Source organism: Scyliorhinus torazame, chromosome 14 (genome assembly GCF_047496885.1).
Source record: "Scyliorhinus torazame isolate Kashiwa2021f chromosome 14, sScyTor2.1, whole genome shotgun sequence".
In the NCBI taxonomy this organism is placed as follows: domain Eukaryota; kingdom Metazoa; phylum Chordata; class Chondrichthyes; order Carcharhiniformes; family Scyliorhinidae; genus Scyliorhinus; species Scyliorhinus torazame.
In genome coordinates this window covers 107580139-107605669 of record NC_092720.1, presented here as the reverse complement: position 1 = coordinate 107605669, position 25531 = coordinate 107580139, and the positions used below count along the sequence as shown (strand labels likewise).

The window sequence follows — 25531 nt, the reverse complement described above, 5'->3', positions numbered from 1 at the left end:
CTATTATGCACTCTAGCCAATGGCAAGCATATAGTTTCTACCAATGGTACTTCAGCCTCTCCGGTACCGTAATACCTATAATACCACACCAATGCAAAGGCATTAGCAGCTGACAAAAAACATGATTTTTTTTTTTGCAGTTTCATGCATTATTGATGGAGATTTTTAAAATTTATGCTGAGGGAGATGAGGCATTGAAGGACAAAATGGATTAAATTAGCAGTGTTTATAATCACATATATTTTCTGTTTTCTATTGATTTATTTAGCTTTCACTTGTGACTGTAACTGTGATGTTTAAAGATTGATTATTTACATTGCTTTACACATCACATTTCTTTTCAAATTTAGAGTACCTAATTATATTTTTTCCAATTGAGGGCAATTTAGCGTGGTCGATCCACCAACCCTGCACATCTTTGGTTGTGGAGGCGGGGGGGGGGGGGGGGGGGGGGGGGGTGTAAGGGTGGTGAGATCCACACAGACAGGGGGAGAATGTGCAAACTCCATACGGACAGTGACCCGGGCTGGGATCGAACCCGTGTCCTCGATGCCATGGGGCAGCAGTGCTAACCACTGTGCCACCGTGCTGCTTTACATATCAGATTTTGTCAGTGAAGTTGGTAATGAGATACTCCACTGTTGCCCCCTGTTTGATTTCAGCATCCGTTCTGCTTTGAATATACAACAGCAAGATATCATGCCAATAGGAATACAGATTATCATCAATGTAGATATGTCTCAATACTTTTATCTGTTATTCTGTCTGTAACATGTACTTTTTAAATGATTAGAAACTTATCTCAATGTGCGTGAATACAAAAGTTTGATTTCTCGCAATCCATAGCCTGATGTTCTCATTAAGGTTTTAACACATTTATTATTGTTTAGTTACGATCTCTATTAAATTAATAATGGAGAAATTTTATGCACACATGCCATGCATTTATTCCCAATATCATGGGAAAATTTGAACCACAGAGTTCACATAACAAGTTGAGATTAACGCTGATGTGTGAATATTTAGCAATATTGTGGTCGTTCCTGCAGGCATTTGCTTTTGTATGTTTGGCTGCACCCTATTACAGGGAGGGACTCGGTGAAGACATGAATATGTCTGAAGATTATGATTTCAAGCCGGTGGGCGAAGAATAGAATTAAGAGACAGTTAAGTGTGTCAGAAAGTGTGTAAAAACAAATAAAGTGGCAACTGAAAAAAATGAACAGGATTAACTGGAAATAAAGAGAATACAAGAGAGTCAGAGAGTTAAGGTAATATTGAAAAACAAGAATGAGAACAGATATGCAGAAAATAAATAAAGCACATTAATGAATAAATAAGACACAAATGAGCCAATTGAGGCTGGGCAGGGAAATTTGGGGGGTGGGAGAGAAAACTAAAGAAATGAGTACACATTACATTATCTTTGTAAGAAAATGAATATGGGATGGAGAGACAGGAAAGGTTCCTCTGTAGGTTACTCTGAGACCACTGTACAGACTAAGGATTGATACAATAAAGGCAAAATACTGCAGATGCTGGAGATCTGAATAAACACAGAAAGTGCTGGAACATTTCAGCAGGCTTGGTAGCTTCTGTGAAGAGAGAAACAGAGGGCGGGACTTGATCATTTTTCTCTAAGTGTTGTCTCGGGTGGGAAAAGCAGAAGGCAACCCACCAGCTGCATTATTGGTTTTTCCCGACAGGTTTTCAAGCATTAGCCCCTGTCAGACCAGGGCACCCTTTGAATCTGAACAAAATAAAAATGACGAACAACCCCCCCCTCCCCCCGCCCAAGGTCATGGGACCCCCTCCCCCGAACAATGCCAGGGTACTGCCTGGGCAAAAACCCTCTCCCCCCCCCCCCTGGGGTCTTACCTGTGTGCGTTCATGAGGGGCTGTTCTCCAGGTCCCCATTGGTCCAGACCTGTTGTAAACCTCGCCGATGTGACTTCACACTGGCCAGGAGGAGGGGATGGGGGAATTCCTTACATGGGGGATAATACAGCGGGAATGCCCTCTAATGATATTTAAATGTATGCAAATGAGGGCCCCACCCATTCATGGCATATCGCATTACGCCAGTGATGGGGGAAGACACAGGGCGGGAAATTGAAGAGCCAGCCATAGCTCAGATTTTCAATGTCCAAAGACTTCATTAGTCCAGAAGGATATTTCTGCCCTCAATACTCTTCAACTAACACACAAAAAAATCTATTTCATTCTGACTGCTATTCCAGGCAGTTTATCTTTCACCAGCTGCGGATTACAATAATTTCCATCGGAAATGTTCTCCTCGCAAATGAAGTGTTAATATGCATGCAAACTGCTATCAGAAATGTCCACCTGGTTAGTTAGTCATTGTAATGCACCATGAGAGAGACTGGTGGCTTTGAACCTTCACATGAAAGGTCTTTGCCCTTATCTTCTTCCATGCTATCCGACTGGTTTTTATTCACTGATCTGTGTTCACCAATGGAGGCCTTGAAGTAGCTGGTGGTGTTTTTTCTTTGATTATTCATTGTAGTCTTAGACAGAACTTTGGTGCTTGAACCAAAGGGTGGATCCTGACAGATCAGCAGTGCTTTAAAACATCTGGAGAACTAGACAAATTAAAATAAATGATCAGAACATCAAAGTAAATCTTCAGTAATTAGTAAAATTAGTGCTTTAGTGGTGGCATAGACGATGAAATAAATCAAATTTGGCCGTCATATGAAGACCTGTGACAGAAGCTAATATGTTAGTAAATGCATAGATAAAACTTTTAGTACTTTCCATTATAACTTTTATATAAATAACAGTAATTTCTCAGCGAATGCTTGTTTGATTTTCCATTATTTTCTTCCCCATTGTGTCTACCCATAATTCAAAATAGAACACACAGTGCAGAAGGAGGCCATTCGGCCCATCGAGTCTGCACCGACCCACTTAAGCCCTCACTTCCACCCTATCCCTGTAACCCAATAACTCCTAACCTTTTAGGACCCTAAGGGCAATTTAGCATGGCTAATCCACCTAACCTGCGCGTCTTTGGACGATGGGAGGAAACCGGAGCACCCGGAGGAAACCCACGCAGACACGGGGAGAACGTGCAGACTCCGCACAGACAGTGGCCCAGCAGGGAATCAAACCTGGGACCCTGGTGTTGTGAAGCCACAGTGCTATCCACTTGTGCTACCTAGCACAATGTGGAGGTGCAGTTTACCCTCAGGCCTATATAAACTTTTAACCCAAGGTTTCAAGGCTCGTAAAAGAGTTAACTTAGGCCAAAAGCACCATCCATAGTTGTAGCTCTCATTTGGAAGAAGAACAATAATAAAAACTTTATTGTGCTCCTTGATTAGAAATTGCAGCAAACGTCAAGTAAAGCAAACAAATAATCATCTAAATCTATGAAGGTTAAGTTGACAGAATCCAAGTTGATGTAATTTGTAGAAAGGTTCAGCAATAACATAAAGACCATGAAATTCAGCTCCAGAACACCCATTTTTCCCATTATGTAGAGCTTCATTTTGCCTTCAAACTGACATAGATGGGATGCATGCACATGTTTGGCAGTTCTGGATGCCACATTGGTGCGGGTGTTAATGTACATAGAGGGAGAGTTGGCTAGAATAATGCAGGGTGAGCAGATCAATCAACATCCAATGGTGAGATGATACCATCGCTGCCATTGTGGAGCTCAAACACTTCAGCTAACACATTAACACGTCTCTTAAACACGCACAGCTGAACACCACCTATTTAGCAGCAGTATCGACCACAAGTTCTATTCAAAAGGATCATCAACTACTTTCAGGTTAATTGTTGGATTAATTTTGACTGGTTCTTGTTGTAATTGTTGAAGTGTTTGTTGGTTTCCAGAGTTGTTTAAGTCTACAGGGAGTGGAGTGGCATTTGAGGTCCGAATTTGTTCTGGCTTCAAGGATTTGACAGTACCCAACTCCTCCCAGACATGGAGGCAATAATTTGCATCCCTCTTTGCTCACAGTATAACAGGGAGAGTGCGAAAAGTTGCCAGAAGGAGGAGGAGGAAGGGGGAAAAGACTATTTTTACACAGGAGATTCAATGGGCAATTCTCCTTCTCAAACCTCAATGAGGAACTTTGTGCGTTAAATTTTTCCACTTCACTGAGGATGTTCTCACTGAAATCTGTCACTTGCTACACCACAACTGCAACCTCAGAGCAGGGCGAGGACAGTAGAGGCAGTGACTGTGAAAGTGACTTTGGTCATGACGTTTTCTGCAGCTGACTCCTTCGAGGCTGAAGCAGATGATATTTACAACATCATCAAGTTCGCTGTCCACTTTTGCACAATGGAGGTCTTTGAAACTCTGCATTTCAAGAGAGCTAAATACATCTCATTCTGTCTTGCCAGAGGGAAGTAGGTAGAATGACCATGCAGCTTTATAAAGTTTGCTGGTTTCTCTTGGCGCACAGTGCCATTGATTGCATGTACATCACTTTGTGAGTGCTGCGTGTGTCCTCTGATATGATACATTGAAAGGTCTATCCCATCCATCCAGAGTGAGTTGAACAGATTCTGCATGACTTGTGCTTTTTATGGTGGGAATCATGCCCATGGAACTCGAATTGGCTGTGCGCTGCTGATGCCCAGGGATCAGACTACTTCTAAGAAGGAGGAGCTGAAATTCTTCATCAGGAAGCCAGATTTTGAAGGACTTTATGACTGACGGGGATCTGAGTGTACTGCTGAGCCAATTCATAGGATCTGTCTTACTTGTATCTGCCATTTACTGTGCAATTTATTGTTTATATTCAACCAAAATGTGCTTGTTACTTCATGTTGAACTCACATTAATTGTGATGTTGAAGTATAGGATCGACAGTATTTTGTGATTTTTTTGTTGACTCTTGTATAGTTCTGTTTAAAACCATAGAATCCTGTGGTTTTATCTTTTCAGTAAATAAACTGGATTTTGTATTTCTTCAATTTAAAAAAAAGGTTACTAGTCTCTACCAAGATCGCAACTGTATATCATTTTAACGATGGTTTCAGACCCTTGACTGGCTATTTCCTCAGTCATGGCCACTCCAATGATGGCGTCATCTCCTGCATTTGTGTTAAGGATCTGCAGCTGTGCTTGGTCCCCACTGGTTAGGTGCTGAAGCCGATGGTTGTATACCACCTTATCATGAAAGTGCGTCTATGGGTATATAATATTTTTGGGTGATATGGCTGTCATGGTTGAATAGTTGACTGTGTGTGGAAACTTGTGAGACAGAGGTGTGAGGCTTGCAGCAGTGCTAAGCATATAAGGATGAGGTGAAGTTAGGAATGTTAAGCATAAGTCGTGACTGATTAGATGAGTGAAGGGACTGGTGTGAATTGATTCGTGTATGAGGCTGGATGTGAGGTTGGTAGGATGTGGCAGTTGAAGATAAATTCACGGACCTTGGTTTCTCGTGTGAGGTCATTGAACTTTTTGCAGTACTGCATCCGGATAATTGCTGCCATTGCTGCTGATCACCATCGCTATCCGCTTATGTTGCTTTCTCAAATTTTGGCTGAGACTTTCTGGTTCCCTGTGAATGAATGAGAGCTCCCTCCTCTTGACCTCATGGACTGAGGCCGCCAATGCAGTGATGGAAAAGCTTGCTGCCCCCTCTCTGTGCCATATTGTCTTGTGCTTTTTGTCTTTCCCATATCAGAATCACTTCTAATAATAATAATCTTTATTGTCACAAGTAGGCTTACATTAGCACTGCAATGAAGTTACTGTGAAAAGTGCCTAGTCGTCACATTCCAGCACCTGTTTGGGTACACAAAGGGAGAATTCAGTATGTCCAAATTACCTAACAGCACATCTTTCAGGACTTGTAGGAGGAAACAGGAGCATCCAGAGGAAACCCACGCAGGCAAGGGGGAAACGTGCAAACTCCGCACAGACAGTGACCCAAGCCGGGAATCTAACCTGGGACCCTGGCGCTGTGAAGCCATAGTGCTAACCACTATGCTACCGTGCTTTCCAGTTCTAGAAGCTCTTGAAAGACTTCCACCATCTGCTCCAGTGATAAGATGTCTCCCCTATAACAGGTGCAGTCGGCTTCAAGTAACATAGCCTAGATTGGAATCCTGCCAGCTTTATCCCCCCCTGTTCAGTCATGTAATCACTCAGCAGCATGCTCAGCAATGACTGAATGCTGCGATCATTTGAGTTAGCACTCAGCATGAGTTTACATGCTTGCAGCATCGGAGGTTAAATGCTCATCATCAGTCCGGCACTCGTTTACGGGGATTTTTGAACTTTGCAGCACCTTCAAACAAAAGTTTAAAGTTCTCTATGAGAATACTTATTGCCCCTACGGATCAGACCCAATGAAACAAGTTCTCAGTGGAAGTAACCCATTTATTTTGAAGCCGATCATCTGAGAGAGAGGTTCAGAGCTAAGTGCTGCTTTTAATAATGGAGATGTGTTACTGAGTGACAGGAGTGTCCAAGTTTGAGTATTCTATTTGTATAAGATGCTGCACTTACTGTCAGAATACAAATCATTAAATACTGATGAGCTGAAATGACTGTCAAGGCTGATTTTGAAATTAATGACCCGCAAAAGTTACTTGTTAGCTGCTCAAAGGATTAGGCATGAAAAAATTATAGGTTTGAAATGCTACAGCCGACATGCTGTAACCAAATTAGTAAAAAAACATGTAAACTTTATTGAAGAATCACTTATACAGTCAGACATAATAATGGTGCAGATTTTACAATAAAAATAATGGCTAGGTCAATGGTGCTCCCCACTATTATAGAGTAAATTGTTAACAGCTTCTTGTAACTGCTCATGCACGGTTAAGTCTGGATATCAGTAAGTTGCTGTCTGCATTACCTAGCTATTCCAGGGGCTCAGTTAAAACAGTGTCTCACTGACAACCTCGACGTGGGCAGCATGGTAGCGCAGTGGTTAGCACAGTTGCTTCACAGCTCCAAGGTCCCAGGTTCGATTCCTGGCTTGGGTCACTGGCTGTGCGGAGTCTGCATGTTCTCCCCATGTCTGCGTGGGTTTCTTCCGGGTGCTCCGGTTCCCTCCCACAGTCCAAAGGTGTGCAGATTACGTGGATTGGCCATGATAAATTGCCCTTACTGTCCAAAAAGGTTAGGTGGGGTTATTGGGTTACGGAGATAGGGTGGAGGTGTGGACTTAAGTAGGGTGCTCTTTCCAAGAGCCGGTGCAGACTCGATGGGCCCAATGGCCTCCTTCTGTACTGTAGATTCTATGGCATTGAAATGCATGGAAAATGTGATGTCCTCACAAATCTACCCTTGTTATTGACCAACCTACCTGTTGCAGATGCATTAGTCCAAAACAACATTTGGTAGAATAACCACTGCACAGTTCTTATGGAGACAAAGTCCAATTTTCACAATGAGTACCATTATGATCCTGGACCAGGCCCCAATAATGTATAGGATACTGGAGAGAACCCCCAATATGTTATATCAATTTTGTAAGACTGATGAAAGGATACCTTGCTCCAGGAGTGATTACATGAAGAAATAGGGGTATGGTATATTAAAACAAAGTTGATTACTACCATAGTATCAAAATATCTTTAATATCACACCAGAAAATATCTTTCAATTACCTCTTAAACAATGCTAATCAATACAGTGAATACATAGAACAAAGAAAAATACATCACAGAACAGGCCCTTCGGCCCACGATGTTGTGCCGAACCTTTGTCCTAGATTAATCATAGATTATCATAGAATTTACAGTGCAGACGGAGGCCACCCGGCCCACCGAGTTTGCACCGGCCCCCGGAAAGAGCAACCCACCCATAGTCAACACCTCCACCCAACACTATGGGCAATTTTGGACACTAACTGCTATCTTTATTCCCACTCAAACAACAACAACAAAACCATCTCAGCTCTCAATCCTCTGTCAAAATACAGTTAGCCCTCAGGAATAACTGCTTCACAGAGATTAATTTTGAGCAGGAGAGATCCTTTGAGACTGTCTTGAAGAAAAGACCTGACTCCTGGCAGAACCAAGCAGAAACTCTGGCTGTAATCCTTCAGAAGATGCTTCTCAGCTCACCTTCTAACCAGACCATTCTGTACTGCTTGGAAAGACTTCTAATCTGCTGACAGACATATCTTTAACTCAACTGCAGTGAGAGCCAAATGTTTGACTCCTGCTTCAGCTTCACCCAGAACTCAACTAAAACATTTTGGAAAATGCCTGATACCTTTGCTCTTCCCAGTAATTACATCATCTTATCAATATTAAATCTAATTAACTTCAAAGGGAATCCCCTTAATCCAGATAACATTCCATTAACCCAGGCTTTTTATGATGCTTCAATTGAACCTCTAGCTCTGAAACTTAGTTGTCTTTCAAACTAGGATTTATTTTTAAAACATGACTGCACCAGTCAACACACTGTAATGCAGGCTTTTAACCCTTACTGCACCAAATACCTATATTACGATATATCTGAAATTCCTACATTCATCACAGTATTCTCCACTGTGTTGTTTTGCCCCTCCACTGTGCTAAATGGAATGGATTAAAAACAGAGCTAGCTGCTCAAAACTGGGATTCCATGAATCAGGCGCAGAAATTAATTTCATCACAATCTGTAACCTCATAGCACAGCATAACCCACTTTCTATTATCATGAAGGCAGGAGCCCAATTCTTCTTCAACAGGAAATGTAGGAGAGCATGCGAGTATCACCAGGACCACCCAAAAATGAAGTGCCAACATGGTGAAGCTACAACTCAGGCCTACATGCATGCTGTACAGTTGAAGCAGCTTGCTACGAACAGAGCAAAACAATCAGACCAACAGGTCAGGCCAAAGTTCTCTGAAGCTCTGCCACTTCTGCAAATGGTGTTGGACAATTAAACAACGTCTTGGAAGAGAAAGCGACATGAAATTCCCATCCTTCATAGAGCTGGAGCCCAGTAAGCCAATGCAAAAGACAAAACTGGAGTGTTTCCAACCTTCTTCAGCATCAAGTGTCAAGTGGATAGTCCAGCTCAGCCTCCTTCTGAGGATGCAGCATCACGAATGCCAGTCTTCAATTGATTCAATTGATAGGGGGCAGCACAGTAGCATTGTGGATAGCATAATTGCTTCACAGCTCCAGTGTCCCAGGTTCGATTCCGGCTTGGGTCATTGTCTGTGCGGAGTCTGCACATCCTCCCCGTGTGTGCGTGGGTTTCCTCCGGGTGCTCCGGTTTCCTCCCACAGTCCAAAGATGTGCAGGTTAGGTGGATTGGCCCTTAGTGTCCAAAACTGCCCTTAGTGTTGGGTGGGGTTACTGGGTTATGGGGATAGGGTGGAGGTGTTGACCTTGGGTAGGGTGCTCTTTCTAAGAGCTGGTGCAGACTCGATGGGCCGAATGGCCTCCTTCTGCGCTGTAAATTCTATGTAAATTCACTCCATGTGATATTAAGAAATGGCTAAGTGCATTGGAGGTAGCTGAGGTCATGAGCCTCAAAGAAATCTCGCTGTAGAGTTGAACAGTTGTGCTCCATAACTAGTGATGCGTCTAACCAAGATGTTCCAGTATAGCTACAACACTGGCATCTCTCCAACAAAGTGGAAATTGCCAAAATATCTCCTATCTGCAAAAAGCAGGACAAATCCAATCTCACTAATTTCCACCCCATCTCAAGACTCAACAGTGATAGAAGTTGTAATTGACAGTGCTACTGAGCAGCACTAACACAGCAATAACCTGCTCCGTTTGGCAGCACCATTCAGCTCCATACTTCACTTCAGCTTTGATCGAAATATGAAGAGAGAAATTCGAGAGTGAGGTAAAAGTGACAACCTTTGACATCAAACCAAACTGAATCAGCTTTGCATAAGCGAAATCTAGCAAAATGAATGTCAATGGAAATTGAGGAAAACTCTCCAATGGGGTTCTATGTAATGGAAAAGAAGATTGTTGTGGTTGTTGGATGCTCATCAATCCAGCCCCAGGAAGTGATTGCAGGAATTATTCAGGGGAGTGTCCGAGGTCAAACTTTGTTAATTGCTTCATCGCTGTCATGATATTCAAACACACACATCATGATGGACACACTAACAGGCAAATCAGAGTACACAACACCACAACCAATCACAGACAAGAACACCAACCACATAAAAAGCACGAGCACGACACCTGGAGGTCAGTAGGTCTGGGGAGAAGGAAGCATGAAAGAGCTGTTGAAACACCACAAGCAGGGAGCCCCCCACGTGCAGAGTGCAAAGACCAAGTTGTAAATAGTGAGTTTAAATAAACAAGCGTTGTACCATATGCAACTGTGTTGGCTCTTCTGTGTGTTAGAACACCCAACACCACATGGTACAGGAGTGGATCGATACCTGCCTACCAACCTGCCATTCTGGACATGGACCACACCGGCAAACCGCAGCCGATGCAAGTCACGGGGAACCTAGGCACCAACTGGAAGCTCTACAGGCAGCGATTTGACCTGTACATCCGTGCCACCGAAAAACAGAATGTCTCGGATGATTCGAAGATTGCAATGCTCCTCTTCTACGCAGGCCCCCACCCAAATGATGTCTTTAATTCACTGGTGTTCGAGGAAGGCGAAAACCAGGCCAAATATGACACGGTCATCCTCAAAATGGACCAGCACTTTCAAACTGAAGTAAACGAAACTTTCGAAAGATACATCTTTCAGCAACGCCTGCAAGGTAAGGAGGAGCTTTTTCAACCCTTTTTGACGCACCTCCGGATTCTGGCGCAGTCCTGCGGTTACGGCACCACCACAGAGTCCATGATCAGGGACCAGATTGTTTTTGGCGTTGCCTCCAGTGGCCTACGCCAGCAGCTTCTTAAAATAAAGAGCCTCACCTTAGCGTCTGCTGTGGAAGCCTGTGTCCTCCATGAGAATGCTGCCTGCCGTTTTGCCCGATTTCAGGCGTCCGAGTTGGCACGGAGGGGGTCCCCAGCCGTCGAATCGGCAAGCCAGGCCGCCCACGACGTTGAACGCATCCAGGCCGTCGATTTCTTCCCGCCCCACGGCCCGGACGACAGCGGCCGCTTCCCGCGCTTTTCGCGGTCTCCCGCGCAGGTGCGCGCCAAGAATAACGGCCACAACGAGGGACGCACTGCGCAGGCGCGCCCACCGCAAGATCGCACTGCGCATGCGCAGTGGCGCAACGAACGCCGTGACGTCATGACGTGCAGCAAGTGTGGAGGTCTACACTTAAAAGGGCAATGTCCTGCAAAATACCAACAGTGCAACAGATGTGCCATGATAGGCCACTACGCAGCCCGCTGTCGTGCGGCTCAACCCATGGATCCGGCGCATCCTCGACAACCTCGCACACGAGTCAGGACCGTCCAGCCCACGCATCAAGACTTCCAGTTAAGTGATGCAGATGACCAGGATGACTTCAGAGTTGCCGTCATTGATGTCAACAAGGTCAATGCCATCAATCCAGACGATGAGTGGTGTGCCACCCTGACGGTCAACCGATCGCGCGTCGCCTTCCGTCTGGACACCGGCGCATCCGCCAACCTGATTGCTTACTCTGCAGTCCAGGCCATGAAGGTCAAACCACTCATCACACCATCCCGGCTTAAGATGGTTGACTATAACGGGAACGTTATCCCGTCCGTAGGATCTTGCCAGCTACAGGTGACTCACAAGAGGTACACGGCCACACTCCCCTTCGAAGTTGTGGGCTCATCAAAGGACTCGTTACTGGGCGCACAAGCGTGTAAGGTCCTTCACCTGGTACAGCGCATCATGTCTCTCTCTCCAGATGAGATATCCGACTTCCCGGATGCTGAGTTCCACGCGAATCTCCATTCCCTCCTCGCTCACAACCAGGAGGTTTTTGAAGGCATGGGGACATTGCCACACACGTACAAGATTCGACTCAGACCGGACGCCATCCCTGTCGTTCACGCACCTCGCAGGGTTCCTGCGCCTCTCAAAGACCGCCTCAAGGCACAACTGCAGATTCTTCAGGACCAAGGGGTCCTATCCAAGGTCACGGAGCCCACGCCATGGGTCAGCTCCATGGTCTGTGTAAAGAAGCCCTCTGGCGAGCTCCGTATATGTATAGATCCAAAAGATCTGAACAACAACATCATGCGGGAACACTATCCCATCCCGAAACGAGAAGACCTCACCAGCGAGATGGCGCGAGCCAACATATTCACTAAATTGGATGCGTCCAAAGGATTCTGGCAGATCCAACTGGACCCGGCCAGCCGAAGACTATGCACATTCAACACCCCTTTTGGCAGATTCTGCTACAACCGGATGCCATTCGGCATCATTTCGGCATCTGAAGTATTCCACCGCATTATGGAGCAGATGATGGAAGGCATCGAAGGGGTACGTGTATATGTGGACGATATCATCATTTGGTCCACCACTCCGCAGGAACACATGCATCGTCTTCGACGTGTCTTCACCCGCATACGGCAAAATGGCCTGCGTCTCAACCGTGCGAAGTGTGCTTTCGGCCAGACGGAGCTGAAATTCCTCGGGGACCACATCTCAAGGTCCGGGGTCCGTCCCGATGCAGACAAGGTTAGCGCCATCACAGCCATGCCACGACCGGCTGACAAGAAGGCTGTCTTAAGATTCCTGGGCATGGTCAACTTCCTTGGGAAGTTCATTCCCAACCTGGCTTCTCATACAACAAACATGCGCCATCTCGTAAAAAAATCGACGGAATTCAACTGGCACCAGTCGCATCAGCAGGAATGGGAGGAGCTCAAGCACAAACTGGTCACGGCACCAGTGCTGGCCTTCTTTGACGCGACTCGCCCTACAAAGATCTCAACAGACGCCAGCCAATCTGGTATTGGAGCGGTACTCCTGCAAAAAGACAGCACGTCATCATGGGCCCCGGTTGCGTATGCCTCACGAGCCATGACCCCTACCGAACAGCGCTACGCGCAAATCGAAAAAGAATGCCTGGGCTTGTTAACTGGACTGGACAAGTTCCACGACTATGTGTATGGCCTGCCACGATTCACGGTCGAAACTGACCACCGCCCCCTGGTCAACATCATTAACAAAGACCTGAACGACATGACTCCTCGCCTCCAGCGCATCTTACTCAAACTCAGGAGGTACGATTTTGAACTGATCTACACTCCGGGGAAGGAACTCATAGTGGCGGACACTCTTTCCCGAGCAGTGAGCACACCACCAGATGCGGAGGGGTTCGTGCGTCAAATTGAGGCACACGTGACTCTGACAGCAGCAAATATGCCAGCTGATGATCCTTGTCTGGCCCACATACGCGCAGAGACGGCGACTGACCCTCTGCTGCAGCGAGTGATGCGCCACATGACGGAAGGGTGGCTAAAAGGGCAGTGCCCCCAGTTTTATAATGTGCGAGATGATCTCACCAATATAGACGGGGTCCTTATGAAATCGCATAGGATCGTCATTCCACACAGTGTGCGCCAGATGATTCTTCGTCAACTACACGAAGGCCACTTGGGTGTCGAAAAATGCAGACGAAGGGCCCGGGCGGCGGTATATTGGCCGGGTATTAATGAAGACATAGCCAACATGGTGCTCAACTGCACAACCTGTCAGAGGTTTCAGCCGGCGCAACCTCCGGAAACACTTCTACCACACGAGATGGTGACGTCCCCCTGGGCGAAGGTGGGTGTTGACCTATTTCACGCGCTCGGCAGAGATTACATTGTTATTATAGACTACTTCTCAAACTACCCGGAAGTCATGCCTCTCCATGATCTGACGTCGTCCGCAGTCATTGGGGCCTGCAAGGAAACGTTTGCTCGCCATGGCATTCCAAGGACTGTCATGTCAGACAATGGACCTTGTTTTGCCAGCCGTGAATGGTCGTCCTTTGCCGCAGCATATGGTTTCACTCATGTGACATCCAGCCCTCTGCATCCACAATCGAACGGGAAGGCTGAAAAGGGTGTCCACATCGCAAAGCGGCTCCTGTGCAAGGCGGCTGATGCCGGATCGGACTTTAACCTTGCCTTGCTGGCCTATCGATCGGCCCCGTTATCCACGGGCCTCTCGCCAGCGCAGCTACTAATGGGTCGCTCCCTCAGGACGACGGTACCTTCCGTCCTGGCACCGACAACAGACCATGAGGCGGTTCTTCGGGACATGCAACTGCAGCGTGATCGCCAGAAAGGTCGGTACGACACACGAGCGACGGACCTGCCCCCCCTGTCCTCCGGAGACAAAGTACGCGTCCATCAACCGTATGGTGGCTGGTCAGCACCGGCCGAAGTCCTCCGACAAGTGGCTCCCCGCTCGTTCCTGGTTCGCATGCCGGATGGTTCCGTGCGTCGCCGCAATCGGCGCGCCCTTCGCCGACTTCCACGTTCACAGCCACACAACACGCCAGATCCTCAACAGGCTTCCGAGGATGACTTTGTGGAGCTGCCGCACATCACGCCCTTTCCATCGCCACCCATGGCCATGCCTGCACAGCAGCCGGTGGTTCTTGATCCACCCTTAAGGCGGTCAACCCGAATTCGTCGCAAACCCATTAGAATGGACTTATAATACAGTTCATATGTTTAATAAGTTGGACAATTTTACATGATAACCTGTTGTTGTTTATCGTTCCAGCTGTCGTCTGACTGGACAACTGTTCAAAATTTTTTTTCTTCTTCTCTCGTTCGCATTTCTGTTATGTTATGGTACAACTGGATTCATGTGACGCACTCGACATCGCCCCATGTACATAGTTCCGTCATAGACACATGCTGCACACGACACACACACACTCTTAGATGCACTCACGTCACGATCATATTTATTACCACGTAGGCACATATCTTTGTAAAAAGGGGGGATGTCATGATATTCAAACACACACATCATGATGGACACACTAACAGGCAAATCAGAGTACACAACACCACAACCAATCACAGACAAGAACACCAACCACATAAAAAGCACGAGCACGACACCTGGAGGTCAGTAGGTCTGGGGAGAAGGAAGCATGAAAGAGCTGTTGAAACACCACAAGCAGGGAGCCCCCCACGTGCAGAGTGCAAAGACCAAGTTGTAAATAGTGAGTTTAAATAAACAAGCGTTGTACCATATGCAACTGTGTTGGCTCTTCTGTGTGTTAGAACACCCAACACCACAATCGCTAACCTTCACTCCAACATATAATCAGAAGCGGGGATGTTCGCAGGTGATTGCAGTGTCATGTCTGACTCAAGCACCAGGCAATGACGATGTTACAGCTTAACAATCACCATCGCTTTGCCATTTAACAGAGTTACCATCACTGAATCCCCCACTATCAACATTCTGGAGGTCACCATTGACCAGCAACTTAACGAGACTTAAGTGGCAGCACGAATGGCACAGTGGTTAGCACTGCTGCCTCACAGCGCCGAAGTGCTGGGTTCAATCCCGGTCCCGAGTCACTGTCCATGTGGAGTTTGCACATTCTCCCTGTGCCTGCATGTGTCTCACCCCCACAACCTAAAGAGACAGTGCAGGGTACTTGGGTTGGCTGCACTAAATTGCCCTGAATTGGAAAAACAGATTTGGGCAATTTAAATCTATTTTAAAAAACATAACTAGACTTAGCTGTCACTTAAATGGTGTGACTACGTGAGGCGGGCAAAGGCTGGGTATTCGATGGTGAGTATCACACGGATTGATTCCCCGATGGGCTTTAGAGTGGTTTCACAGGTCGGCGCAACATCGAGGGCCGAAGGGCCTATACTGCGCTGCATTGTTCTATGTTCTATGTTCTATGTTCTAAAGCCTGTCCATCATCTAGAGAAGTTATAAGTCAGGAGTGTGATGGAATACCTGTCACTTTGAGTGCAACAGTAAAAGTGCTAAAAACGTGACACCATCCATGTAAAAACAGTTGCTTGTTTGCACCCCATCCAACACCTTTCACATTCACTTCTTTCATGTGACTACTTCATGACATCCACAGGATTTACTGTAGCAGCCCATCAAAGCTTCTACGAGTACATTGCAAACTTGCAACCTGCACCAGATAGAAGAACAAGGGCAGCAGTTTCATGGGAACACTACCACCTACAAGTTAACCTCCAAGCCACACCGCATCCTGACTTGGAAATATGTCACACCATTCCTTCACTGCTTCTGGATCAAATTCTTGAGCTCCCTGCCTAACAACACCTGCGGGGTTACCTGGACTGCAATGATTCAAGAAGGGTGCTCGCAAGGGTAGTTATGGGCGGGTAATGAATGCTAGCCTTACTAGAAATGTTCACATGCCAGGAAAAGGTTTTTAAAAAGTAATGTACTTACATGCTAATTATATACCAAACTCACCAGAAAATATTGGGGTCAGTCCATTTCTGTGTGAATAAATTTTTATGATGTGCAGATGCTGGCGTTGAACTGGGGTGAGCACAGTAAGGAGTCTTGCAACACCAGGTCCAACAGGTTAAAGTCCAACAGGTTTGTTTCGAATCACTAGCTTTCACCTGAGGAAGGAGCTGTGCTCTGAAAGCTAGTAATTTGAAATAAACCTGTTGGACTTTAGTCTGGTGTTGTAAGACTTCTTACAATAATTTTTTTAATGTTATGATAATTTTAATGTTATGATAACTATTAAAATTACTGACCAAACAATCTCTCTGATACCGAAAATGATCTTTTACAGGTGTCGTATCTCATTCTTTCAGCTTTTAATTAATTTTTTGTGATTTAATATTAAATAATTTGATGTTTATTTTACTTTTTCTTTCTGACTTTTATCTCTCTCGATCTCTCAATCCCATCTCCCCTCTCTTCATTTCAAATTCTGTCCATAATTCAGCACTGAATTAAAAATTTGAATTTATTCTGCTTCAGACTCTGCATGGCTTCTGAACAATTTCTCATTCTGATTTGTTGGGGAAATTTGCAGTTGTTATCCCTGCTCATGCTGGTCCCAGATCCTAATCAGAAGGTGCTACTCCCAAATGATTATTAATGAGTCAATCATGTATAAAAGCCCATAGAGAGGCAAATGCAAGTGTTGGCTGGTGCAATTAATTCACTGTTGACTGAAAAATATTTTCCAATAAATAAACGTTACTTCCAAAAATTGATATTTCACTCAACTAGCTGCTGTTACAAATGACAGCTCCAAGATATCAACAACTTATCAAATATCAATATTGAGAACGTTGAGATGAATAAAGGCCTAACATCTCCACCATTACAAAAACGTTGACTAATATTACTTCATAAACTATAGAAGACAAGTTCTTTAAGCTATAACTGCTTCACACCCCAGTACATCTTATAAGACAGAGATATGGAGGAATTTATTCAGCCAGAGGGTAGTGAATCCATGGAACTCATTGCCACAGAAGGCTGTGGAGGCAAAGTCACTGAGTGTCTTTAAGACAGAGATAGATAGGTGATTAATAAAGGGCCAGGGGTTATGGGGAGAAGGCAGGAGAGTGGAGATGAGAAATATATAAGCCATGATTGAATGGTGGAGCCGACTCGAAAGGGCCGAATAGCCTAATTCTGTTCCTACGTCTTATGATCTTATTGCAGCCAGTGTAATTTAAGTTTAATTTTTTAAAATAAATTTAGAGTACCCAATAATTTTTTTGTCCAATTAAGGTGCAATTTAGCAAGGCCAATCCACCTAATCTGCACATCTTTGGGTGGTGGGGGTGAACCCCACATAGACACGGGGAGAATGTACAAACTCCACACAGACAGTGACCCAGGGCCTGGATTCGAACCCGGGTCCTCAGCGCCATAGTCCCAGTGCTAACCACTGTGCCGTGTGCCACCCTAAGTTTAATTTATTAATAAACTGGAAGTGAGAACTAGTCTCAGTAATGGTGCCATTAAACTATGGTAGTGATATCATGGCTGTGTTTTAATTCACCGACTGACCACCAGGCGTTTCATTAGTATATAAGTGAATATTAAAGTCAGGTGACCTCAGACTGAAGAGGGAACTGGGAGTGAGAGGTTGCTATTCATACTGTTATTCATCTGTTGTTTTGTGTATATCTGACCCGCAGTTAATGTTAATAAATCTTTTATAGCTTTAGCGACAAGTGTTCTTGTAATATAAATGAGGCCATTCGACAAGAACATTACCTGGTACCAGGGCTGGATGGTATTAAACAAGCCTGCACAAAGTCCACAGAGATTTGAAGATTTTGCAGACTGCACGAATGAACTACATGGAGTTGTTGAAGCCACCAATGAGTCTCAGATTTCATGGTAATGTGGACAGCAACTGGCGTGTGTTTAAACAACAAATCAATCTGTTTCTTACTGTAGTAAATTTAGGAGATCAATAAGATTTGCGTAAGGTAGTGATGCTCCTAACAGCGGCAGGGCCCGAAGCAATTGCTGTGTGTAATATGTTTAAAGTTGCAAATGATGAAGATAGTTAAAATTGTAACAAAGTAATTTGAAGATTTGATAAACATTGCACCCCAGGAAGAATTAAATTTATGAACGCTATGTGTTTAAATCATGTTTTCAGAAGAGTCCATAGATTATTTGATCACTGATTTAAAGTTAAAAACTAAAACCTGTTATTTTTCTGCGGTGGAATCTTCCATGATTTGGGACCAAATTGCGTTTGGTGTGATTGAAAGTAAGCCGAGGGAACGGTTGCTGAGGGAATCAGACCTACCCTTAGAAGAAACAGTTAAGATTTATCAGGCTCACAAGCTAGCAGCAGTACAGCATTCCAAAATGTTTGTCAGTAATGGCAGCGTCTTCTTGGAGGAAAGCACTCCGGTTGCCGCCCTGCTCCCAAAAAGGCGTGAAACTTCAAAAAAAAACTTCCAGCAGCTCATCGCACACCATAAACAGGTTAAAGACCAGGACAAAGTATTTCTGTGTAAATGATGTGGTTAAAGGCACAAATTACGGCAGTGTCCAGCGTTTGGCAAGTTTTGTTCCAGATGCAAAGGAAAAAAATCACTTGGCTCAGAATTGTTACTCTAAGCTCAACCCCAGACCAGTCAGCACAGTGGATTCTGCACAACGGCGGCTAAGTGTTGATGCTGGCGTAAACACGGAATGCTTCTCGCCGACTTCAATGGACCTCTTGGCCCAATGATTCCGTGGCCCACAGCAGCACGGCGCCGGAGTGCTCCACGCATCTCCGGCTGCCGATACGCGGCTCTGCACCTCTGGCCGTGGGTCTGCGCATGGCGGCCGGCTGCGGTGCCGGGTCTGCGCAACATGGTGGACCCATACAGAGAGCCAGCATGGAAGAAAGTAGTCCCCCCCAGATCGCACGGTCCCGCCGATCGGTGGCCCCCGATCGCGAGCCTGGCCGTCGTGGATGCCAACCCGGAGACTGATCCCCCTGCCCCCCCACCAGGATGGCCACCGCAGCGCCGAGCTCCCACCCGGGTGGATACATATGGGAACCACGCCGGCGGTAACTCGTCTGGTCAACCGTGGAGAATCGCCACGTGGGCATCTTTCAACAGCCCCCGACCAGCGTCGTGTCGACCGCGTGCGCAGCTGGTGGCAATTCTCCGGTCGCCGAAGGTTCGCATCCTGGCATTGGACCCGATTGCGGGTCCGACACCCCATTCTCCGCACCCGCGCCCAGCGCACTTGCGGCGCGGGGGCTCGGAGAATTTGCGACCACAGTCTCCAGTGATGAAACATCAGTGTTTGCTGGAGTAAGTTGTTTGGCATCTTTGAATTTGTCTATATATGTGTTTCTGGAACATACCTCTTCATTCACCTGAGGAAGGAGCAGCGCTCCGAAAGCTAGTGACATCGAAACAAACCTGTTGGACTTTAACCTGGTGTTGTAAGACTTCGTACTTTGCTCACCCCAGTCCAACGCCGGCATCTCCACATGTTGGAGTAATAACAGAGAAGAATCATTTTTTGGAGGCATCAAAAATTCTACAGCACTTTAAAAAATGCAAACTGATACGCCATTTAAAACAAATGCAGTTGATGAGGAAAAATGGCCGCTACCACTTCATGTGAATGGTACAGTGGTCCAATTGAAGTTAGACTCTGGTGCCAAAGCCAATTTCATCAAACAAAAGAACAAAGAAATGTACAGCACAGGAACAGGCCCTTCGGCCCTCCAAGCCCAGCATGACTGATTTAAAAAAATCTAAAAATTCGGCCGATTAGAAGAAATCACTAAATATCTCTGAGAGACTATAATGGTTCAAGCATTAAATACTGTGGTGCTTGTGACCTGAGTGTGTTGGTGAAGAACTTAGTTTATTCCGCCCCATTCTGTATTGTATCTGAGGGCTTGGATTCATTATTAGGTGATCAGTCCTGTGAAGAATTAGGTCTGATGCAGTTGGTATATCGCATCCACAAAGGATTGGATCAACACTCCAACGATTCTGAGAACATTATCAGCAAATTTAGCGATGTGTTCACTGATTTTAATGCACTACCATTTGTTAATGAGAAGATGCATTAACTAAAGCACCAATACAAACTATTAGTAGTGAAATTGCTGAAGATGTAGATCTGCATGTCAATCTAATTTCTACCCTACCTCTGCATCAGATACAAAACCACAAGTTATCAAGAAGAAAGAAGAGCTTACCAATGGGGTAAATTTCATGGTATGCGTAAAACAAAAAAAATGGTGATGCTCGTATAGGCATGGATCCCAAAGATCTTAATGAAAAAAGTGTACATATTGTAAAACAATCATTACAGAAAGCAATGGACAATCAATCAGATCCATATCTCGCAAAATCATGTTACAAAGCGTTATTATTGTCACATGGTAGATCACCAGCAGCGTCATTCATGAATGGAAGGTTGAATACCACACTTCCATACCTAGAAAAGGAGGTGAATGCAGTGGAACTGCAGGAAATGTAAAACATTAAAACAAAATAAAAGCATAGAACATACAGTGCAGAAGGAGGCTATTCGGCCCATCGAGTCTGCACCGACCCAGTTAAGCCCTCACTTCCACCCTATCCCCGTAACCCAGTAACACCTCCCAACCTTTTTGATCACAAAGGGCAATTTATCATGGCCAATCCACGTAACCTGCACATCTATGGACTGTGGGAGGAAACCGGAGCATCTGGAGAAAACCCTCGCAGACACGGGGAGAACATGCAGTGACCCAACAGGGAATCGAACCTGGGACCCTGGCGCTGTGAAGCCACAGTGCTAATCACTTGTGCTACCGTGCTGCCCTTTAAAAAGAGGGAGAAAGTTCCAGGATAGTGTGTCAAGAACTTTACCACCTCTGAGTAGCGATGACATTGTGAGAATTGATTCAGGCAATTGATCAAAAAAAGCCATTATAATTGAAGAAATAGCACCTCGTTCCTACAATGTACAGACAGAGGATGGGCTGTTTTTTTAAAAAATCGTCACGCACTCTTGAAAACCGGAGAAGACTTTCACAACAACGTGATGAATGACGAATCTACGTCAAATCAACACCAGCTGCAATGTCAGATTGTTCAGCAGTTCCTCAGCATGAGAATGTCATGGAGAACATTGTATCTACAAGTTCTGAGCAGCAAGGTCAAACTTTGAGAAGATCAACCAGAGTCAGAAGAAAACCTGATCGACTCAATTTGTAAATTTGGACAATTTGTACTTTCTATGCTTGCTGTTCTTTATATGCATATATATAAATTAGGCTAATGATACCACATGCAAATATACTGATGATAATGTATTAATTTATTCCTTCAAAGGAAAGGGGATGTAGTGATATCATGGTTGTGTTGTAATTCACCAACTGACCACTAGGAGTCTTGTGAACATTGGAATCAGGTGACCCCTCAGACTGACTAGGGAGCTGGAAGAGAGGTTGCTTGTGCCTGTTCATACTGTTATTCATCTGTTGTTTGTATATATTTGTCCCACAGTTAATGTTAATAAATCATTTAGCTGCAAGTGTTCTTGTAATATAAATCAGGCCATCTGACAAGAACATTACAACTGTTTCCAATTGTTGTTAAAAAAACCCCATCTGGTTTATAAGTGCCGCTTTGGGGAAGGAAATCTGCCCTGCGTGTGACTCCAGAGCCATAGCAATGTGATTGCCTCTTACCTGCCCTCTGAAATGGCCTAGCAAGCTACTCAGTTCAAGGACATTTAGGGATGGGTTAAAAATGTTGGCCTTGCCCACGATGCTCAGATCCCATGAAAAGAACAAAACAATCCTCATCCAAAAGTCTGTTGTCTGTATTGTATTTTGCAACAAATCCTGTTCACACATCATGCTGCCCAATATTGGCTTCCAAAGTTTTAATTTTAAAATGTAAGCATTATTTTCCAGTCATGGTGGCACGCGAGCACAGTGGTTAGCACAGTTGCTTCACAGCTCCAGGGTCCCAGGTTCAATTCCCGGCTTTGGTCACTGTCTGTGCGGAGTCTGCACGTTCTTCCCGGGAGTCCATAGGTTTCCTTCGGGTGCTCCAGTTCCCTCCCACAGTCCAAAGATGTGCAGGTTAGATAGGTTGCCCTTAGTGTCCAAAAAGAAAGGTTAAGTGAGGTTACTGAGTTATGGGGATAGGGTGGAGGCGTGGGCTTAAGTAGGGTGCTCTTCCCAAGAGCCATTGCAGACTTGATGAGCTGAATGGCCTCCTTCTGCACTGTAAATTCTATGATTCTATGATTCTATCCTTTTATGGAGGGTAGGTCTTATGAAGAAAGGTTGAGGGAGCTAGGGCTTTTCTCATTGGAGCGAAGGAGGATGAGAGGCGACTTAATTGAGGTGTGTAAGATGATGAGTGGGACAGATAGAGTGGACGTTCAGCGACTTTTTCCTTGGGTGGATACAGCTGTTACAAGGAGGCATAACTATGAGGTTCATGGTGGAAGATATAGGAGGGATGTCAGAGGTAGGTTCTTTACTCAGAGAGTGGTTGGGGCGTGGAACGCACTCCCAGCTATGGTAGTGGAGTTGGACACTTTGAGAACTTTCAAGCGGTTATTGGATAGGCACATGGAGTGCACTAGAATGATTAGGAGTAGGTTGATTTGATCTTAGTTTCAGACTAGTTGGGCACATCGTGGGCCGAAGGGCCTGTACTGTGCTGTACAGTTCTATGTTCTATGACCTTGCCCTCCTAATCTTTGTTTCTTCCTGAAACCCTGCAATCCTCAGAGATATCTGCACTCCTCCAATTCTAACTTCTTGCTTATGTCTGCCTTTAATTACTCCAGCATTGGTGGTCAGCCTTTCAGCTGTCAAGTCTCTTACGTTCTGGAATACCTTCCCTTAAAACTCCCCAGTCTATGACCCCAAAGCTTGCTCCATCTTTCCCCCCTCCCACAAAATAATGTGGTCCATGAGAAGGAGACTCTATCGCACCATCAGGGATCATCCAAGCGGACAATGGCGTGTTATCTAAAATAGTAAGAAGTCTTAGAACACCGGCATCTCCACATCATGATATCTAAAAGACAGAGTTCAGACTTTGTCACACAATAAGGACCGCCAGACCTCATCTCACAGCGAGTCATCATCATCCTCCATCCCGCAGACAAGACCTGCTGATCATGCCTGTTGGTGATGCTGAGATGACCCACGGAGGGGGGGTTAGCTGTGGTCGTGGGAAGGGGTCAAAGGTTAAGTGGAAGATGGGGTGAAAGTCTAGTGGGAAGGTGGAGGGGGAGGACAATGGAACAGAAGGGACTCAGGGCGGGGACGTGGTGACAATGGAGCCGCTGGTCTTTTGGTGTCCATGTCGGTGAATCGCTAGCTAATTAGATTCTCCCTGTTCGAGGGATGGATTAATTCCGTGGCCTGTCAAGCCAGCTCGTGGTCCTCACCTGGCTCATCCTGGGCACCGTACTCGTCCAAAAAGGCCTGCCGACCTTTCCCCTACTCGAACATGTCGCCCTGCTGCTGTGCCACATGTGTGTGCGGGGTGGAGCAGGCCACCACAATGTGTGCAGCCCTCTGAGAGCTTTATTGGAGAGCCTCAGTAGAGCAGCATCAGGCTGCGGAAGCGCACGTTTAGAAGCACAAAGCACCTCTCGATGACACTCCTGGTTGCTGAGTGAGCATTGTTATAACACCTGTACCTTGGTCTTGGGCCTCGGCCTGAGTACCATGCACAGAATGGATAATGTGCATCTCTTCATTGCACACCAACTGCCGGTTCATGGAATGGAACCCCTTCCTGTTAATGAAGGGCACCACATGTCAAACCAGTGCTCTGAGTGTCACCTGCATGCCATCAATAATGCCCTGGACCTGGGCCATGCCAGCGATGGCAGCAAATCCAGCCGCCCTGGTATCGTCCTGGGCCTGTTCCAGGTTGCAGTGTCTGTAGTTTGCTGTCGCGGCGCATAGGACATCCGTCACATTTTTTCATTTTTCATTTCAATTTTCATTTCATTTCATTTTCACATCACCGATGAGTGGATGATTGCGCAATCCCGTACATGTCCTCACTTGAGCCAGACGCATTGAAATTTAGGGCCACAGGGAGCAGGGGGGTGGGAGGGGGGTCCCCCTCCTAACCCTTGTGGTGCAAGGTGTGCCACCAGCTAGCATAGGTGGTGCACAGTCCGGTAGCTCCTTGAAGGGCAAGCACCAACGTTCTAAACGTTTTCCCAGGCATTTTACCAGGCATACACCCCCACAGCAAGCAAGTCAGAATAATGGGAAAACGTTTCTTGGCTCCTAGCTTCCCCTCAAAGGGATGACACCTGGGCACCGTTTGTAAAGACGCACACCAAGTCACGCCAATGTGACTCCTGGCTGGGAGTGGTGGAGTATATCTGGGAGTGGGGGTGGAGAATCAGAATTTTAGTCTGTTAAGCAGATTCAAATTTATTAAAATCACCTTTTTGCATGTCCCAGCCAACGAGGGGCAGGTAGCGTGCTGTGGCCAATGATGGGGGAGTGGAGAATGTCAACGGGTGTGGCAATTGGTGCCGAGTCCATTTTTGGGAAGATCAACAGTCTCTATCTTGGATTCATGTAACCTTTGAACATAACATCATCTGCCCTGGATTCTATCCTTGATAGGCTCCTGGCCATCTCTTCTAATTAAGTGATATGGGAAAGCATCCTGTAGAGAGTAATCACTGGCAATCATCAAGCTCATTTCCGATTGTAAAGATCAGCCCAAAACTCATGCTTTTAGGTAGAGAAATAATGGAAGTTAGTCGCAAGGGCCATGAATTCTACACCGTAGCACGTGGCTTTCAGTGCTCTGAGTGTAGTTTTGCCTCCTGAGGGGCATTTGTGGCACTTGTGTACACTTTTAGCGTTTGCCGCAGATGCCATTTTGGTAAAAGCATTGGAATGTGTGCAATTTGTGTCTGCCGGAAGAATGCAGAGCAGGCAGATCATGAGGGCAATCAGTGTATAATGCAGATTTGATGCAGGCGCAGCTGAACATGGAGAAAGGGCCCAACCAGTACGATTTAAAGGGATCATCAAAACGGATGAGTTTCTGGCGAGTCGTGAACACCGTCCAGTCCATCACATGAACCTGCTTCTCATACATTGACTCCATCTACACCTCCCGCTGCCTGGGGAAAGTGAGCAGCATAATCAGGCCCTTCCCACCCGCCTCACTCACTCTTCCAACTTT

At 45.8% G+C, this 25531-nt stretch overlaps 1 protein-coding gene across 1 annotated transcript in view; it reads right to left on the bottom strand.

Annotated features, from left to right (window-relative positions):
- Positions 1 to 1877: 1877 nt before the first annotated feature.
- LOC140389047 (pinopsin-like) overlaps positions 1878 to 25531 on the bottom strand; it is a 161993-nt gene continuing 138339 nt past the window's right edge. Inside the window, exon 4 of the mRNA XM_072473207.1 lies at positions 1878 to 2603. Coding sequence (XP_072329308.1) covers positions 2355 to 2603 — 249 coding nt within the window. The 3' untranslated portion in view covers positions 1878 to 2354. The remainder of the gene's footprint in view (positions 2604 to 25531) is intronic.